Source organism: Episyrphus balteatus, chromosome 2 (genome assembly GCF_945859705.1).
Source record: "Episyrphus balteatus chromosome 2, idEpiBalt1.1, whole genome shotgun sequence".
In the NCBI taxonomy this organism is placed as follows: Eukaryota; Metazoa; Arthropoda; class Insecta; order Diptera; family Syrphidae; genus Episyrphus; species Episyrphus balteatus.
This window is the reverse complement of record NC_079135.1, coordinates 80,910,867-80,924,700: the sequence shown is the minus strand read 5'-3', so window position 1 is coordinate 80,924,700 and position 13,834 is coordinate 80,910,867. Positions and strand designations below refer to the sequence as shown.

General features: G+C 31.8%; 1 protein-coding gene and 1 long non-coding RNA gene across 3 annotated transcripts; one reads left to right on the top strand and one right to left on the bottom strand.

The window, feature by feature from the left end:
* Positions 1 to 2,644: 2,644 nt before the first annotated feature.
* LOC129911175 (uncharacterized) lies at positions 2,645 to 4,001 on the bottom strand. Of its 2 annotated transcripts, none has more exons than XR_008771609.1 (4): positions 3,932 to 4,001; positions 3,465 to 3,850; positions 3,101 to 3,404; positions 2,645 to 3,042 (listed from the first exon to the last, which is right to left on the bottom strand). It is a non-coding gene; the product is annotated as an uncharacterized LOC129911175 (long non-coding RNA). The 2 variants fall into 2 exon arrangements; XR_008771608.1 differs by having other exon boundaries at positions 3,101 to 3,400.
* Positions 4,002 to 4,530: 529 nt separating this feature from the next.
* On the top strand, positions 4,531 to 9,294 carry LOC129910946 (cell cycle control protein 50A). Its single transcript, XM_055988552.1, has 7 exons — positions 4,531 to 4,783; positions 4,907 to 5,178; positions 5,239 to 5,428; positions 7,824 to 8,023; positions 8,089 to 8,224; positions 8,295 to 8,460; positions 8,531 to 9,294. Exons 1-7 carry the CDS (start codon positions 4,729 to 4,731, stop codon positions 8,574 to 8,576), a joined length of 1,065 nt encoding a protein of 354 aa, XP_055844527.1. The 5' UTR covers positions 4,531 to 4,728; the 3' UTR covers positions 8,577 to 9,294.
* The last annotated feature ends 4,540 nt before the right edge of the window (positions 9,295 to 13,834 follow it).

The window sequence follows — 13,834 nt, the reverse complement described above, 5'->3', positions numbered from 1 at the left end:
GTCCGGTAAGTTAGTCAATGTGAACCCCCCTATTGACTAACTTACCGGACAGACCAGCCGCCATTTGGTCTGATCTGATGCTGTTTTGATAGTGTGAACACCCATCCGACAGCCTGTCCGGTTTGCCGGATGGTTTTCAAAAAATTTTGATTTTTTGGTGGTCGGACGAACATGTTAGTCAATTAAACGACATGTCTGTCCGGCAGACAGTGATAATCCATTGTCTCTAATTTGAGAGCAGAATAGGGTAAAGATATATTAAAAATAAGCTGAAGAGTGGGTTTTGATGAAAATTGTCTGATGAGTGTGAACGAAAAATATAATTCGGCCATCAGGCCAAATGACAACGGGTCTGTCCGGTAAGTTGGTCAATGTGAACCCCCCTAATCGCAGTAAACAGGAAATTTGTTTTTATTTTAATTTATAAAATGTCATTTAAAATAATTATAAATTGAAAAATAACAAATTTTCCTGGTGTTTCTTCATGGAAAATGGTAGATAATTGTTAAAAAATTAGTGCTGTGCGTGGTTTTTCGGTTTTTGTGCGTTTTTCGTCGGTATTTTAAAACAAATAAGAATTCGCTAGCTGACGTTGGTCGCCAAATTGTCATGTTTTGACAATTTGGCGACCAATGTCAGTTCGGAATATATTACCTTTTTATGTGTACTGTGACCGCATACAATCCAGTGTGGCCAAGCCTTAAAGCTTAAAACACATATTAGGTGTGTTTTTTTGTTTATCTATATAGATTTTGTGCAAAAAAACGACATCGAGATTTTTTAAATCCGTGTAATTATTTGGCAGCACTGAACATTAACTTTGACAGATGTCTGTCAAAAAGTTTGCTTTTGCTTTTTTTATTTTAAAAATTAAAATTTAATAAAACATAGAGAAAGAAACAAACAAAAAAATTCGTAGAATTTTTCCTGTTTTGTCGATTATCATGTTCCTCTCGCTGTGTTTGGTTCCATTCCAAACTACCACCAGGAATTCTACCACATGGTTTGCCCACTGTGAAGGAAGTTGCATCAGCCATAACACCACTTGAACACAAAAAAGAAGGGCTCTATCTGAGAATGTCGACGTCTACACAGACTTCATTGGAGGTGGTAATATTTACCACCCAAAACTTGTTGATTTTTTCCAGAACCAAGCCACTCGTTATTTAAGCCCACTTCATCCCACAACAGTTCCCTGCCCCTGTATAAACAAAAACATTTTCCAGTCACCAAGACGTTTATTGAAGATAGGATGGAGGTTTATGTCTATTAATACATCTACTTCTGCTTTGCTGCATTATGTTTAATTTGAAATTAAACATTGAAATCGACAATCTGGAGAATGAAAGTCAATCAAATTAGGTATCTAAGTCGCGAACTTTTTGTATTTTCGAATGGTTTAAAATGTGCTTTTTCTTATTTAAACTTTCAGGAATGCTGTGAATAACAACCAAATAACATGCAAATCCTTATTTGCATAATGAAGAACTCTTGTCTAGAGAAGCTATACGCATGTGGCACAATGAATTGAATGAGATAAAATTTATTAATTTTGTTTTGTTTATATTGAACCAATATTGTTTTAACTTTTTGATTGTATATTTAATATGAAAAGTGAAACGAATTTGTTTAACAACAGTTGGAATATTAAGTAAAATTTGTTCAATTGTACTTAATCTATTAAATCATCCCTCATGTAGACTCAATTTACTTATATGTTTTAACAGTAATTTTTTTCAATCAAGCCCTACACCCAAACTTATAATCCTTAATAAAAATAAAAACTTAAATTACTTAGTGATCACATGAAATGATTTTCTGTTTTAATTGTGGCGAATGATAAAAAAAAATTAGCATTAGTATGAACTTCCGCAAGTTCTGGATCCGCTTCTAGTTTAACTTTTGCTTTCATAAACTGGACGGCGGGAGATGATTGGGCAGACTTTGGTAGCAGCAGTGGATGTGGTGGTTGATGTGACTGTGACTGGGATTGTGATGTGGTTACAATTTTATTCTGCTCCGTGTCGCTCTTCTTCTTTCTTGTTGATTTTTCCTCGGCATTAGCTTCATCTAATGGCGTAGAAGGCATATCATCCCCTTTCTGCGTTAACCTCAGCAAAACAGTTTTTTTCATCTCTAAAAATGAACCAAACATATGGAATGAACTAGCGAAACTAGAATTATATTTCAAACATATTAAACAGATATTGATTGAGTTATTTTTAACAAAACACTTTCGTATCTTGTTTTATTGAAAGTTTTCCAGCTCTCTTTAGAAGAACACAAAATATTAAATATACTTTAACCTATTGCAGAAATTCTTAAAATCTTGTATTCACTCGCCAGATTGAATATTTGAGTTCTGCTTCAACTTGGAGTTGGTTATGAGACTTTTCTTGTATAAGTACCTAGCAAGCAACAAAACAAACAAAAAAGAAACAGTTCTGAGATTATGCAGTGAGGCGCGCACACATTTGTTTATTTAACTTTCATATCGGATTGGAAACTGGTCAAATAAATCTTAATGAGAAAACAGATTACGTTTCGGGGAGAAAAGATAAAACAAAATCTCCCGCCTTTGTAAGGACTCCCACAGCTGGATCAAGAATGATAGCTTGCAAATATGTTTTTTTGTTTATCCATGTGTATTGCAATTCAATTTTGGTTTATTGAACTTGCTATTTACAATTGACTTAAAATAACTTATTTCTAAGATACATTGATAGTTACAAAATCTTGTTGGCACAAAGGGGGCCTAACGTTAAATAATGAACAAAGTTATAAAATATAAACAAATATAATACATGGATAAACTTAATTTAAAAAGTCTGCTGTATACGTTGTCCTCGGGGATTGGTTGAGTTGGGTTGGGACTCCATGTGTACTGCCTTAATTCCTTCCCCTGCATAGCTGTTAAGGAGGGGAAAGTAATTGCGAAGAAAATTCATGCAGATATCATTTTCTCGGGATCTCGGCTTTACAGCCATTTGTAGAAGACATTTCCTAAAGAAACAGGACGACATCAATGCAGGCAGATTATATCTGAAGAAGGAATAAGGAATATATCGAACCAATAAAGGAGAATAAATAAAAAAATTACCTGTAACCAATTGGGGACCTAAATGATGCTCTGAAACAATTACCATAACGTTCTTTTAAATATTTCTTATACATCAACTTTCAAGATGCCATTGTTTCAACACTTCACTTTACATGCACATGTCGTCCAAGTTTGGACACCATCATTTGCACAGGCAGTGAAGTGATCTTCTAAGATGGCTTTTAATCAACGGGTCTTGGTTCTGATACCATTTACATAAAGTGAGGGAGATTTTAGGGAGCCGAAGGATTTGGGTATTGAATGAGCTGCAATGCAAGGTTGGGATTGTCTTGCTTGTTGCTGTCTGCTGTTTGGGATGAAAAGTATTTCCTGAAGGAATATTTTTCAGGAGGTATGTTTATACTTGCTTTTTTTTGCAGCGCACAGACATGACGTGTATCTTTTTAAAAAGTTATGAGACTTTTTGTGGTGGGCATAATGAGGCGATTGATAAACAAGAGCTTTGTTGTCATTTAACCATGTTTATCGTCAAAGAATAGACGTTTTCGCTAACGAGCGGGCATTCCAAGTGCATTTTACATTACATTTGGCTGTGAGGTTTGAAGGTATCGACACGATTAAGACACAAGCACACAGTACACAGAATTCTTCTTTTGTGAAATAATTCCTAGTAAAAAGATAAATATGCTATCTCATTGTATTAATAAATTGATTTACTTTCCTTCTGCTTTTCCGGTTTTTTTTCTTTGGTTTTGTGGAAGATATCGCACTCTTGCAATTACGTGAATCCTAAAATAATTAAATTAAATTAAAAAAACAAAGTTTATGGTACAATTTTTATGTTTTTCCAAAAAATATACTTGTACTTACATTGATTTGTGTTGTTTGTTATTCCTAATTTAATTCAATTTTAAATATAATATTTTTTTGTCATATTATATCTGTCAACTGCAGCTGTCGTTTAATGGAATTTGACATTTAATAAGTGTAATGTACCTTGGCAGTACTGTTTTCTATCGAGAGAAAGTAAAATCTGGATAATTATCTGGATTTTTCAAAAATCTATATAGATAAAGTTTTTGTTGTATTTAACACGTAAATTGTTTTGATTTCAAAAATCTCGATGTCGTTTTTTTGCACAAAATCTATATAGATAAACAAAAAAACACACCTATTGTTATCATTTTACAATCATAAAATTGATACTCGTTCATATAAAATTAATTCGTAAAATAAATGTCTTTCGAGGTCTTTTTGTTTTTTTCTTATGGAAACTACATTGAGCTGCAAATCGAAAAAAAAAATCTATATCATTTTCGGGTTGTCGCTACAAGTGGTAGATGGCGTGGAAAGCTATTTCCCAAGTCACAATTGTGAATGATTTTGTGATACTTGCGTTAGAGCGAGAAAACTCTATTACGATTTTGTTTATTCTTTCAAAATGTCAAATCAACTGTCAAAAAAAAGTCACTTTTCAGATTTGGTTGGTTGCTCTTGTTGCTTTCTACGTACTAGAAAAGGCTACTATTTTTATTTACAAAATTTATTCAATTAATAGCAACAATAAAAACCTGTGTAATTAACGATTTCATATTGTGAAAAATAACATTAATATTATAGTTTTATGCCAACGTGGCAAATTCTAAATAAATAAACCTCATTTCCAAATGCCTTTACAAGCTGAAGTCCCAGAAACTACAGTCCGATCAAAGCGACCTTCAGGTGAGTCATATTTTTATTAGAAACGAATATCAAATATTTATAAAATCAATCGATATTTTTGTTTTCTTCAAAATTACTATTATCTTATCAATACAATTCAATTTACCTTTATGACATTTTTAGATTCAGCATTCAAACAGCAACGCCTTCCTGCTTGGCAGCCTGTTCTTACCGCTGGGACTGTCTTACCCACCTTCTTTATTATTGGAATAGCATTTATTCCCATTGGCATAGCACTTACATATTTTTCTGATAAAGTTTGTGAACAAGTGGTTGATTATACGTACTGTATTAAGAACTATGAAACCAATTTAACATGTGCAGATTATTTAACTTCAAATCCAAGTGGGTCGTGTGAATGTTCAATCGATTTCACACTTAATAAAGACTTTACGGTATGGTTTTTTTTTTTTTGATCAATAATAAAAATAGTTTTAACTTAATTTTATCTAAAGGGCAATGTTTATATGTACTATGGACTGACGAACTATTACCAAAATCATCGAAGGTATGTGAAATCCCGTGATGATGATCAGCTTCTAGGTCGTTTAAATCAGCAACCATCAACTGATTGCGCACCATTTAGTTATAATGGGACTAAACCAATTGCTCCATGTGGGGCTATTGCTAATTCATTATTTAATGGTAAGATCTAAAAAAAAAGTTATATTTCTAACATTTTGAATAGCTGGTATATTTAAAAATTCAAATAAAATGATACCAGGAGCTTGAGGCATGCTATGAAAAGACCATCTGTTTTAACAAAAGGAGATTTTGCGACGAAAGAAGTTGGCTTCGAAGATGCCCCGGATATCAAAGGGATACGTCAGGGGATTGTCGACAAGAAAGACGCGACGTCAGCACACTCCTAGCAACAAGAACAAGAAGATAATGAGTTACAGGGATACGAACTACACTTCGAATATCGCACAATATTATGATGGGGACTTATTTACTTGATTTTTGTTTCTAAGCCGATTGGAGGCGATTCAACAAAAAAAAAATTTATTTTAAGATGAAATAATTAAGACGTTTTAGCTTATACGCACTTAAGTCCTCAGATCTATTATGTCCTTGAGTGATCCCTAATGGAACATAGGGACTCAACTACACCTGCGTACTATCGTGTACAGTTTCTATATAATGAGCTTTAACTCCCTCCAGCTCTTCCCAAGTTGCACTGACTTTCCAAACTGTTCTCCGTCATAAGTTTCACGGTCTTTCGACTCTTATGCTTTCTTGAGTGAACGGGTTCCACATGATGCTTGGCTTGCAATTCCTCTTCGTAGCTTGTGTCCAATTGAATAAATACATTGGATTCCTGAACCGCTCGTCTAAGAAGATCTGCTTTGTATGTACAGAAATTCGAAATTAAGATGTTTTAAAGACATCTATTTACGAACGTTTGCATCATCCTTGCAATAGTTAACCTACCTGACTCCACCTTAAACTTCAAATTGGTGTTCCATGCAGGACGTTGAATTCATATTCACCGTTTTTTGCTTTTTTTAAAAGATACTGTATCTTATTGTATAAATCTATTCAAATAAATATTTGAAATATGAAACATTAGGTGAAGTGGTGATCGTTATTCAACGCAATGCTCAATTATGACAATCAGGGTGTTGATGTGATCAATAAAGGAGGCTCCAGCACAGTGTAATGTTTGCTCAGCACCAAGTGCAGCTTCCTAGTTTTCTTTTACGTGTCAAAGAACAATTTTTTCTATTATTTTGTCAATTAATTGAGCTTATGTAACTAAGAAAGTAATTTTAGTAGATTCTATCCTGACCTCGTATTGCACCACAGACAGCGAACACTGTGAATAGACTACAGTACACTTATTCTAATGTAAATTTTGTTTGTTAAGAAATTTCGAGGTCCAGCAATTCAAGGAAAGGAGTGGAATATTGTCATTTCATAGGCTCCTCAAATTAAATAGAAACATCGCAAAATGATACAACCACAATAAAAATATTTAAAACAAAATTAACTTTTGCTTGTGGGTGTTTATTTCAGGTTTGGAATGTGGAGCTTTTTCTATCATAAAAACTTATTGTCTGTTCGAAACCACCAACAAACTTCGCAATGAAGAGTGCAGATTAAAAAATATGTAAAGATTTGTATGCAGATTAAAAATATGTTTTTCTTTTGTAAAATAAATAAAAAACAAGGATCAAATTGCCTTGCATGACAACAGATGACTAGTTGGACAGTTGCCTAGGATAAAATTCCTAACAGACGATTAAAGTATTGAAGAAATACCCGACGAAGAATGTAGTTTTCGGCCACGTAGTGAGCAACGAGGTGATCCATTTGTTGAGCGACAATCCTGACCGGCAACTTTTAAAACCTAAAAAAATGGCTCGATTCCTATTGATGCCAGTTGTTTTTTTTATTAATTTAGGATGTAATGTACAGAACTGGACAAAATAAAGTACGCACTTATCGCATTTGCACATTATTGCTATTCTCGCTCCCCAAGTCATCAATAAACTATTCTCAAATAGTGAGAAAGAAAGTCTATTAATATCCTTATTTTATCCTGTCGAAATAATAGAAAAAATACTTGAAAGAGAAAGAAAATAATTAAAGTTCTTAAAAGAGTACATTTTAGTTTGTACAAAGAAAGTACCCAATATAAAATTTATAAAAATATTTAATATCAAAGCTTCAATTCTTATTCAACGGAGCCTAGAAGTTAGTCGCAAACTTAATAATTGATACCTCATTTTTTTTCAGTTATCCATTTTTTACTGAAATACTATAGTACGAAAAATTGTCACTTATTTTAAATGTTCTCGAGTATGTATGTTTGGAGTTTTTATAAGTCCGAAAAAATTCCGGCTCTTCCTTTTTTTTTTAAGTATTTAAATGCAAAGAAACAATTCTTTTAAACGCTCTGTTCGCCAAAGGTCTTTGGACCAAGATCATTTTACCTTTCTATAAAGAGGCTATTTGTATAATTTATTTGTATTACTTTTCTGAGTAACATTACTTAAAAAAACTAAAAAATCCATCTTTTTAATATTTATTATAGATACTCTTGAACTATACTTTGGAATGAATGAAGTAAAACTTCTTAATACTGGCATCGCTTGGCCCTCAGATAAACAGATCAAGTTTAGAAATCCCGAAGGCAGTCTTCCAAATGCTTTGGAAGGTTATTCAAAACCACTAGCTTGGCAAAAGGAGCTTTGGCAGTTGGATCCAAAAAATCCAGATAATAATGGATTCCAGGTTGGTATTTTTATACATGCAAATAATTCAACTCAGTATCATCGGTTTTTATATTTAATCTTTAGAATGAAGATTTAATTGTTTGGATGCGAACTGCTGCTCTACCGAGTTTTCGTAAATTATATCGACGTGTGGATCATACTAAACCTTATTTCATGGATGGCCTCAAGCGTGGCAATTACACTCTTAAAGTCACTTATCGTAAGTGTATAATATTTAATTATACATAGACTTCCTTTCTAAATGTTTTTTTTTTTTTCTTTTTTCATAGAATATCCTGTAACAGCATTCAGTGGTACCAAAAAGATGATCTTATCAACAACATCACTCATGGGCGGGAAAAATCCCTTCTTAGGAATCACATATATTGTGGTTGGATCTATATGCCTTATTGCTGGAATTGTTCTTCTCTTTATCCACATCAAGTGTAGTAAAAGGTCTGTTATCAATTCATGTGTGGATTAAAACACACACACAAACTTAACTAATATGTGATTTTTATTTCAGTACCACGGAAATGATAAATGTAAACCCTAGAACACCATATTCTTAGGTTAACCGACGTCAATTATTTATCTTTATTAAAAAATAAGTCCAAAGAACAGTGGCTAGCATTTTGTTAGCGTTCCACAGTTAATTTTACTACACATAATGTATTATTTATTTTCGTATTTTGTTTCACTCGTATAAAATTGAAAGTTTATCTTACTATTTTTTTTTTGTTCATATTTTTTTTATCAGCAAGAACAAAAAAAAAAAACATCGTTATATTTTTTGTTTCCATATCTCAAGCTTATGTGATACACAAAAATTATGTATGTACAGTGCTGTTCACTTGGTTGAAAGCAAATTCTTTATTGCAATGATCATTTTAATACATCCATCGAAGAACAAAATGGTTTTATGTCCATTTCGATCAAAGGTATTGGGATGAACAAAACATATTTAGTGAAACTGTTAGGAAATGTTGTTTATAAATAAGAATAATTTTGACCAACTTTTATAAGCTACTAATTACCATGATGATGTTTAAAACAAAACAGTTCATTAAAAATCTTGATGTCGTTGAAAAAAATATGTATCAGCAAATATGGCAAATGGAATGGAACAAACAAATAATTCTAGTAGAGTTTCTTACAAAATAAAAATCAGGGCTTTTTTAAAAACGCATTGATACCAAGTGGATCTCACTGTGTATTCGTGGGTGTTATTTCATTATGTAGATATTGCACATACAGAAAATCTATTAATAAAAATTATTACAAAACGTATTTTAAATCATGTTTTTATTCTTTAAGTGATACACTTAAGGTAAGAAAAAGGTTTTTTTTTCAAAAGGTAAGACTCTCAGAAACAATGTGTAAAATTATCACATGTGGATATGGCTAACCCACCGGAAACAATTGACAAATAAATTAAACCACAGGTAGTATAATGGCAAACAAATGGAACCGTCGCAAAATTGGATATCTGCAGACTTAGAGAAGATCAACTCACTTCAAGCGCAATTACAAATGGAATCCAAGAAAGAGTTAAGGTCAGAAAAATGAATTCATGATTTTTTATGATTGCTATCGGCGCAGTATTTCACCCTATATAGCATGTGCAAAGTCATCCAAAATCTATCTATTGGCTTTTTTGTATAGCATTTAAATTGCAGGGCAGGAGAAGAAGGTTGATTAAGCTAGAAAATGTATGTTGAATACTGAATGGAATCACCCCAAAGATATCCCGATCCGATTTTTTTTATTTGTCTTAGCAAATAAGTTGTGGTAAAAAACGCAAATGAAACACCAACAAAATTAACTTAAAAAATTGTCTCGAAAATGCAGTTTTTCTGAAAATTGATAACAAAAATACCCATGGCAGACATTTAAAGTGGAGACAAACCCCCGACAGACGGTCCCGAAAATGCAGTTTTTCTGAAAATGTATTTATTTTACTTTTCACATAACTCGCGTATTATTGGACCTAGCAGGAAAAAATGCAAAGCAAACTTGAAGATAATTTAATTCAATTAAAAAGTTAAAGTGACCTCAACTCCATATGCGTTTCGCCCAGGTATGACAGTGGTCACTTTAACTTTTTAATTGAATTATATTCAATCACTCCGCTTAAAAATAAAAATATTTTTCATTATTTTTTCACTTTGATAATAGCTGCGTTCCTTTGGAAATATTTATCTACTCCTTAGTACTTAAAGCTGCTTTGAACTACTTTTTCAATATAGCAAAAGTAATTCAAAGTAGTTTTAAGTACTAAGCAGTAGATAAATGTCCCCAAAGGAACGCAGCTAATTTAAATTCCTACAGAATATGTTCAATAAGTTTTTTCGAATATACCTTCGGTTTAAGAGGGTGGTTTTTTTGAAACACGTCAAAGGGTGATTTTCTTATTTTCGTCATATCTCTTTTATTTGTAGATTTTTTTATTACCTTCATTTACTACATTAACGGTTTTTCGATTTGACAGACCGTTTTCGATCTGTAGGAAAAAAAAACTTCAAAAAGATTGCAATTTTTACTAGTACTTACTAGATTTATGACGCCATAAAGTATGAAAGACACCATTGTGCGTGCTTTTTTTGTACAATTGAAATTTATTTTTTTTAGTATTTTTTTTTTTTTTTGTTTTAAGTTTTTATTTTTTAATTTTTAATGACACACTCTGAAGAAAATATTTTAACCGGTTAAAGTCTTTGCGAAAATAATGTCATCAATTTTCAAATAAAAACGGGAAGCTTTCTGTACCATTTTTAAAGAAAATCCAAGATCCAACTACCGTTTACCTACACATAGAGAATACAATCAAACCATATTTTCCATTACATGAAAAGAAGTTGCTAATTGGCAATAAAAAGCCACTAGAAAAGACTAATTTTTTGTAAACAAACAAAAACTTTAAAAAAATGTTGCACATACACCCCAGTGACCGTTTTAATTTTAAATTCTTTTATAATTCATACAAAATGCTACAAATTTGTGGACCTGATTTTAAGACCATGGTCACTCTAATGAAGTAAGTAAATCTGTTGGTTGGTTGATGGATTTCACAACCACAACGAGTTTTTGAGTTATTCAAATTGTTTCCAAAATGGTCTAAGCTATTTTTATTAAACGTTGTTTTTTTTTTTTTTCTTATTTCCACCCTTGAAAAATCACTGTGTAGCTTGGATTCTTGATGTGTTGGAAAAGTAAATTTTGTTTGAAATGTTTACGAAATATTTATTGGTTTATCACAATAAAAGAAGTTTGATTTTCTAACAAAGTATTACGGCCATATTGTTCACTAGTTTAAAAAATACATCTGGATGTAAAATTGTCAAATGTCAAAAATAAATCCAAAATAGTTATCCCGATTTTAACTATGAAAATAGTTAAAAAATAGTTAAAAATGACTATTTTTTACTCTGTGTGATAGTGTGAATATTATGGATATGGATTTATTTTTGACATTTCAATTTCTTTACATCCAGATGTATTTTTTAAACTAGTAAATAATATGGCCATAGCTTCAGGTCCATAAATCTGTTGCATTTTGTATCAATTTTTAAAGAATTTCAAATGGTCACTGTGGTGTATGTGTAACATTTTTTTTCAGTGGCTTTAGTTGTAAATTAAAACTTAAAATTTTAGTATACATATTTTAATAACCAGTTAGTTTTCTAAAACAAAAACAAAAAAGCAAAAAGGCCTCTTTTAATCTAATCTAAATTGGTATGTAATGTAAAGAAAAAGTTTTTGTAACAGATATGACCTCAACTACAAATGCGTCTTTAGTAAGGGTATGACAGCATCTAAGTGATAAGCCCACTGTCATCTGAATTATATTCAATCACTCCACTTAAAATTTCTAATTATTATGCAATTATGCCATTTAAAAAAAATATTAAGTACTAAAATCATAAAACTGGAAGTGGAAGAGTATAGCTTTCACATGCTGTTTGTTTTATTATAACCTCCTATACACGATCATTTTTCGCTGAGATACACTGCCGGTCAATAGAATAAGTTCACCCTATAAACGATAAAGAACTGAATTTTGCGTCTACAAAAACAGAAGAAAAACTGATTCATATTCAAAGTTATCCCTTTTTCTAACTTGTTTATAAAAAAAAACTGACACAAAACTATCGAAACAAATAATTAATGCAGTTTATTGCAATGCTCCCAATAGAATAGGTTCACTTGTCTTATTTGGGAAAATCAGACGAAACTGTTAATGTTAAATAGTTTCTATGGATAGTATAGATTTAATTTTACTGAATTTATAATAAAAAAAAATACCTTTAAATTAACAACTATCTCAAAAACTCCCTTAGGTTGCGGGTAGTAAAACTTTTTCATGTAATTTAAGTTTACTTTCTTCAGGCTTCTTTTATTGGATTTTTTGATTATATTTTATTCGAAAATTATTATCTTCACTGATAGAATTCACAAACAAGACATTTCCGACCTTTTCCAGCAAGTTAAAGGTCCGAAGAGTAGAAAAACTATTTCAAAAGTGCTAGATTTTACTCGTTTTTCTACAGTAAAACTATTCTGACGGTGTGAATACCTCTTTATCCTGCAGAAAAGTCTACCTAAAGGGAATAAATCACTAAACTCTAAAAAAGTCATTTTGAGAATGAGCTTGCATGAATTTTCAGTGAAACAAGACGACGGAAAAGTATCACAACGGACCAATAAATGGTCTAAGTGTGTCAGTTGTTTTCCTGACAGCCATTTCTACCTAAGACGACGGAAAATCAAGACCATTCTTATCAAAATATGGAATATCGGCTATAACCATTACTTCGACCTTATGACTATAATCTCGCTGCAAAAGCAGTTCGGCCTTTCCTAAATAAAATTAGAAATGATTTAAACCTTCCAGGACGTAAAAATTTTATTTAATTCCTCGGATAGAACACACACGCTGCAAATATCTTTTTTAACACATGTGACACTTTTCGAACTTCAAGCTATTTTCGATTCTTTGAGGTTTTAACGGAGTTTTCTATTGGTATTAAATGCGATCTAGGTTTGGGCACTTCTCATCAATCTTTCTACAGTTCAAAGACTAATAGTACTTGCAGTGGAAGATTTAATTTAAGATTTTAATACGGAAGAATCGAATATTAACCAAATGATAGTGGGCTTTTATTTTCAGTTATAGGTTCTTTTCCCCTCGTATTATATTTTTATTATAGTTTTTTGTGTAGTTTTCTTTATTTTTTAAAGGTTCTACGATTTTGTTCAGTCTACAACTTGATTTTTATTTTTTCTTCAAAACCCGCCCACTCACTTTAAAGTAAGTGAACCTATTCTATTGACCAATTAAAATACAACTTTTTTTAGAAACATTCCAAAACAGGATATGCATTTACCGTTACAATAGTTTTTCAACTACTTGTTTCTGATTTATAGTTAGGAAAAGTGACATGCTTTGAAACTGCATTCTCGAAAAGGTTTTTGAAAAGCTTTTTTTAAGCGAAAAAAGCTTTTCCTTGCCGTTTACAAGGTGAACCTATTCTATTGACCGGCAGTGTACAACCTATAGAAAATCAGGAATTTTGTTTGTGAAGGGCCGAATTGCCCTAGCAGAATAGGGCATAAATGGGGGTTAAAATTAAACTTAAGCTATTTTTTTTTTCTCTAGAATTTGGAAAACAAACGAAGCTACACATTGCTCTTGAAAGTTAGAGGTTTTTCAAAACCAGTTTGACGTGATAAAGGAACGTAATCTTTCGATTCACGTGAATCGAATAGCAGAATAGGACAGAAGGGTTGGACCTTGAACATCGAAACTTGGTTCATAGCAAAAATATTA

Coding starts and splice junctions, on each gene's coding strand:
- LOC129910946 (XM_055988552.1), top strand. CDS start 4,729: ATGCCTTTACAAGCTGAAGTCCCAGAAACTACAGTCCGATCAAAGCGA. Junction 5,429..7,823: donor TGCTAATTCATTATTTAATG/GTAAGATCTAAA, acceptor TATTTATTATAG/ATACTCTTGAACTATACTTT. Junction 8,461..8,530: donor CACATCAAGTGTAGTAAAAG/GTCTGTTATCAA, acceptor TTTTTATTTCAG/TACCACGGAAATGATAAATG.